This window comes from Erythrolamprus reginae, chromosome 8 (genome assembly GCF_031021105.1).
Source record: "Erythrolamprus reginae isolate rEryReg1 chromosome 8, rEryReg1.hap1, whole genome shotgun sequence".
Classification (NCBI taxonomy): Eukaryota; Metazoa; Chordata; class Lepidosauria; order Squamata; family Dipsadidae; genus Erythrolamprus; species Erythrolamprus reginae.
In genome coordinates, this window is record NC_091957.1 from 1,392,348 (window position 1) to 1,397,311 (window position 4,964).

Genomic DNA, 4,964 nt, shown 5'->3' on the forward strand with positions numbered 1-4,964 from the left:
ACAAAAGCGGTCATCTACCTGAGGTCAGAATATAAATATCCCGTCCAGTCAAAAAATTCTAATAAGGGATGTCAAAAGGTTTTGATTCATTATGACAATTTTGCCTGGGAGTTGGGAATCTCTGGTTTTAGGAATAGCTCCTATATCTTTTTTTAAAAAGTGTGTGTTTGTGTGGGCACACATGTGCACAATCACACACACCCATTAATTTTGAGGCCAGCCTGTAGTTGGTCAGAAAAATCTTTTTATTACCTTCATTCATTTGGTTTAAAAGAAAGGGGTGTGTGGAAAACACCACCAAGTGGTGTAAAGCAGAGATAACAAACTCGACTTCTAGATAAAAAGAAAAGAGGGAAAAACAAACTTTAGGAATACGGGCTGCATAACCATGTTTTAGAGATCCACACGGGGGGAAACTTTTATCCCTTTGTCAAAGGCACTCTTCTGTTGAAAAGAAAAATCCCACACTCAAACAAACTCTTTGAATCCAAGCTTCTCCAAGCATAAGTCATAATTCAACTTTTTGCAACTCAAGTTTGCTCCAAACATTAAACACTATTATTTCCCAGCTTTTAAAATATATATATTTTCCTACTTAAGGAATATAGCCTACTTAAGGAATCTATATTCCTAGTTAAGGAATATATATATATATTTTAAAAGATCTGGTTGTCTGGAGAAAATGTATCATTCTCTTTTTTTTATGCATTTGGATAAGGCTTGGCCCTCCCCTTCCCAAAATATTAAAAATGTTCCTGATGACATGGAGTTAAATCCTTTTAGACAAGGGCATTTTCACTGGAAACAAAGTGAACTATTTTGTTTCAAGCAAAACTTTGTGTTAGGCTAAACCTAAAAGGCAAGCAAACCTCACCACTTGAGTCATTCATTTTACACATGGGTAGCAACAACTGAATTTAGATTTGCGACCCCATCCCACCCCCAGCTGCAAGCTCCTTTTTGTAAGCAATGGATAACACAGCCACTTGCTTTTTCCCTTTTATAATTGGCCTTTTTATTAAGATTATAAATTTAAACAAATCTGAACAGTTTTTACCCGGTGATATACAATTCAGTATGCACACACTCACACACACACACACAAATATACAGATACACAAAGGGAGGGTGGGGGGAAAATTAATAGTTTTGGCAATGAGGCCTTTAATACACAGTGCTGAATGTGAAGTGGATGGCAGATTGAAAAAAAAAACTACCTTTTTACAACAAAAGGCTATTTTCCTCCCTTCCCTTGCAAAAACATTTTTTTAAAAAAAGAACACAAATTTAAATCCCATCACCCTGGTCTCTGAGAAATAAAAAGGGTTACAGAAAACAGAGAGTTCTTATTTTTCCTGCATACAGGACTGAACAATGCTGGCTAGTTGAGGGTTTTTTAAAAAAAAAAAATTTGGAGGAGTCACCCAACACATTTAAAGACAGGAGAATAGTGAACTGGTAGAGTTGTTTTCCCTCTTTCTTGCACGCTCCCTTCCCTTGGGATGAAGGGAAGCAGACAGCTGTGCATGATGGGAGCTGTTACCTCCCCCCCCAAACAAAACCCCATCTGCAAATGGACCAGAGGGTGCAAGGGTGTGTGTTGTGTTTGTGTACATGCCAGGACAAAATAGCAACCATCTCCAAGGTGGTCAATCGATACAAAAATCACCCTCTTGGGGGGGGTATTTCTGCAGCATAAAACATTGGGGATTTTTTTTTTAAAAAAAAGAGGAGGGAGGAGGGAAAGCCCAGTCCCCCTGCCCAAAAACCCTCAGGTGGGCAATGCATACAGTACATTTGACTTGAGGGCAGTGATTCTCGAGCGGAATCCGTTGAAAAACCCAGCATTTTCAAAGAGCTTTTTCAAAATAAATTCTAACTCTTGAAGCTTTTTAGAAATTCCTCCTTTCTAGGCAGGGACCTCTCCCCAATTTCCCCAGGATTTGTTCCCCCAACGCCCTTTCTAAGTAACCAACTCCTGCCCCACCGAGACCCCCCCCCCCCCAAAACCTCGCCTTTTGCCCCCCATGCGGCATTCGCGGTTTCCTTTCTAATTATCTTTAAAAAGAAAAAAAAAAGCCAGAAACTCAAGAGGAGGCTCGGAACCCACCAAAAACACACGCGCACACAGACACTCGCACACCCCTCCAACTCAAAAGCGCCGGGAAAATCCAGAAACAAAGGAAAAGTTCTTCGCCTCCCGTCCTCCGCGGTTCCTCGCTGCCCGAAATCGCCTCGCCTCCGCTCGCTGCAAAAAACCGAGCTCCGGGGAAATCATCAAGTCCGCGGTCCAATTTTAGAAAACATTCGCTCGGTTCGACGCCCCCTCCTCCTCGTCCCCCCAAACCCTCCCGGTTTCTAACCCAGAGCCCGCCGGCCCCAGTCTTTTGTTTCCAGGGTCCCCCACCCAAAGCACCGGTCCGTTTTCTCCCCCGCGCGTCCCGAAAGGGGCCACAAAAGCCGACTCAAAAGGCCACGATGGCCCGCGTCCAAGCCCCCAAGCTCGCCAGCGCCTGCTTCCCGCACAGCTGTCCGTTGGAGAGCTGCTGCTCCGTGTCCGACGGGGGCGCCGGCGCCGGAGGCCGGCTGACCAAGCCGCTGAAGCTGGAACCGAAGATGGAGATTAGGCTGGAGATGTTGGACGCGTCCGCCGAGGAGGAAGAGGAGGAGGAGGAAGGTGAGGGCGCCTGCCCGCCGGCGGAGAAGAAGCCTTCGAAGCGCGCGCGCTTGGCACAGGACGCGAAAGGCGAAGGCGCACCGGGAGGCGGCGGCGGCAAGAGTGGCGGGTCCCCAACGTTGCCCGCCGGCTCGTATTTGCGCTTGGCGCCCGGGCTGGGCGGAGGCGGCGGCGGCGACGGAGGAAGCGGCGGGCAGCAACCGGCAGCGGCTCCCACGACGGCCGGGACGAGGCCGCCTGGCGGGCCGGGCGCGCAGCAGCAGTCCTGGTGCAGGTAGCCGTTCTCCACCGTGGTGACCACGTGCGTGTCCAGGTCCAGCACGGTGGTGCGGCTCGAGCAGTGCGGCCCGCCGGGGACCCCCGAGGGGGCGCACGAGGCGCCGAACTCCGTCCCGGCTGAGCCCGAGTAGCCCCGCGGTGGGTAGAAGGGCAGCGGCGAGTCTCGGCACATGCCTGACGCGCCGGGTATCCCCAAAGCGGCACCGTTGTCGTCGGGGGGCGGCTGCGGCGGCGGCAGGAGCAGCAGGGACGGGGCGTCCGGTCTAGCCAGGGCGCAGCTCCGGAGCTGGAGGCCGTCGGGTCCGACGGAGGCGGCAGGCAGCGCTTGCTGGAAGTCGGGGCCCGGGGGCGCGCAGGCGGCGGCGGCGCCGTCGAGGTAGAGAAACGGCTGGTGGGCGCCGGCGGCGGCGGGGCTGCTTTGGCGCCGGCAGAGCTCGGCGTAGCGCTCGCTCAGGTAAAGCTGCCGGGCGTTGCGGAGCACGTAGGAGACCAGCAGGTTCTTGTGGAGCTTGAGGCCGCCGCGCTGCGTGCGCGACAGGTGGATCTTGCGCAGAGAGAGGCTGATGAGGCTCTGGGCGTCCAGCGCGCCCTCCATCGTCGGCCCGCTCAGCTCCGGGCCCGCATCCACCCGGACGGACTGGGGCAGGACCCCCACCCGCGGCCCTGGGCCAGGCGCTGGGTGCGAAAGCAGCGCAACCCCGCCCGGTGCCCGCCTTCGCGCGCGGCCCCACGCTTCCACTCCCGCCCCGCCGTCCGCGCTCGGCAGGGCCAGCACTGAGCTGGGCTTGGGCCGGCCCCCGCTATTTATACCCCCTCCTCGGGCCGGCCCCCCTCGCCCGGGACCTATAGGATTCCGCCCCGGCCTTGGATTGGCAGCCGACGCCCGCCCACCGGGGGCCCGACCCGCCAATCCAGGCGAGGCGGTTCCTTTGTGCTATTCAAATACAGAAACGGGCTTGGAAGGGAGCGGGGGCTGCTCCGGCGGGCGGCCGGGAAGGGGGCGAGGCGGGCGGGCGGCCGCCGCGAGGGTCTCTCCGCGGGGCGGAGGGAGGAGGGAGGGAGGCGCCGCCTGGCACAGGTGAGCCTCCCCGGGCTGCCTGGCCACGTGCGGGCCCCGGAGGGGTGTGTGGCGGGCTAGGGGCGGGACCTCGTGGAGCCCCGCCTCCCCTGCTGCAGGTGCCCCATATCGGCCCTTCCTTCGAAGGGCTTCGCCTCCCCACAAGCCCCCTGCCTGGGCATCATCGGTGCTGAAATCCCCATTGCGCGTCCGGGGTTTTTTGTAGGCGGTTTTCTAGTTTCGGGGAGTTCCGTATGATTTCCTGCTTCTGGTTTTTCTCCTCCCCCCCCCACTCCTCCTTAGGTTTGCATTAGCACCGAAGGCAGTTGGACGGATTCGGTGGGCTTCGTTTTCATATAGGTCCTTGGGACCCGTTTCCTTTCCCCGATGCTCTGGGGCAGGCGGAGGCCCAGTGGGATTTTCTGTGACTTGTTGGACTTCAACTCCCAGAATTCTTGAGACAATCAGGCTAGCTCAAGAATTCTGGGAGTTTTGTTTATTTTATTCATTTATTATTACAGTGGGAAGGGACCTTGCAGGTCATCTAGTCCAACCCCCTGCTGGTGCAGGAGACCCTACGTCACATTGGCTCTTCTATCTAGGACATGTGGACTTCATCTCCCAGAATTCCTGAGCTAGCATGATTGGATGAGGAATTCTGGGAGTTGAAGTCCACAGCCATAGAAGAGTCCATGTTGCCTACCCCCGCACTAGCAGTCCAGTTTTTCTTGAAGGTCTCTAGTGTTGGAGCTTTCACCACCTCTGCGGGCAAGCTGTTCCGCTGGTTGATCGCTCTCGCTGTCAGAAAGTTCCTACTTATTTCCAGGTTGAATCTCTTCATGGGCAGCTTCCATCCGTTGTTCCTTGTCTGGCTCTGTGGTGCTTTGGAAAATAATAATAATAATAACAACAACAGAGTTGGCAGGGACCTTGGAGATCTTCTAGTCCAAC

The 4,964-nt window shown here is 54.5% G+C and overlaps 1 protein-coding gene across 1 annotated transcript; it reads right to left on the reverse strand.

Moving 5' to 3' along the window:
* Positions 1-990: 990 nt before the first annotated feature.
* Positions 991-3,707, reverse strand: IER5L (immediate early response 5 like). Its single transcript, XM_070758171.1, has one exon. The coding sequence runs from the start codon at positions 3,549-3,551 to the stop codon at positions 2,466-2,468; it is 1,086 nt and encodes a 361-aa protein (XP_070614272.1). The 5' UTR covers positions 3,552-3,707; the 3' UTR covers positions 991-2,465.
* Positions 3,708-4,964: the final 1,257 nt, after the last annotated feature.

What these genes read in the sequence shown, in the direction of transcription:
- IER5L (XM_070758171.1), bottom strand. Translation starts at nt 3,551, where the DNA reads ATGGAGGGCGCGCTGGACGCCCAGAGCCTCATCAGCCTCTCTCTGCGC.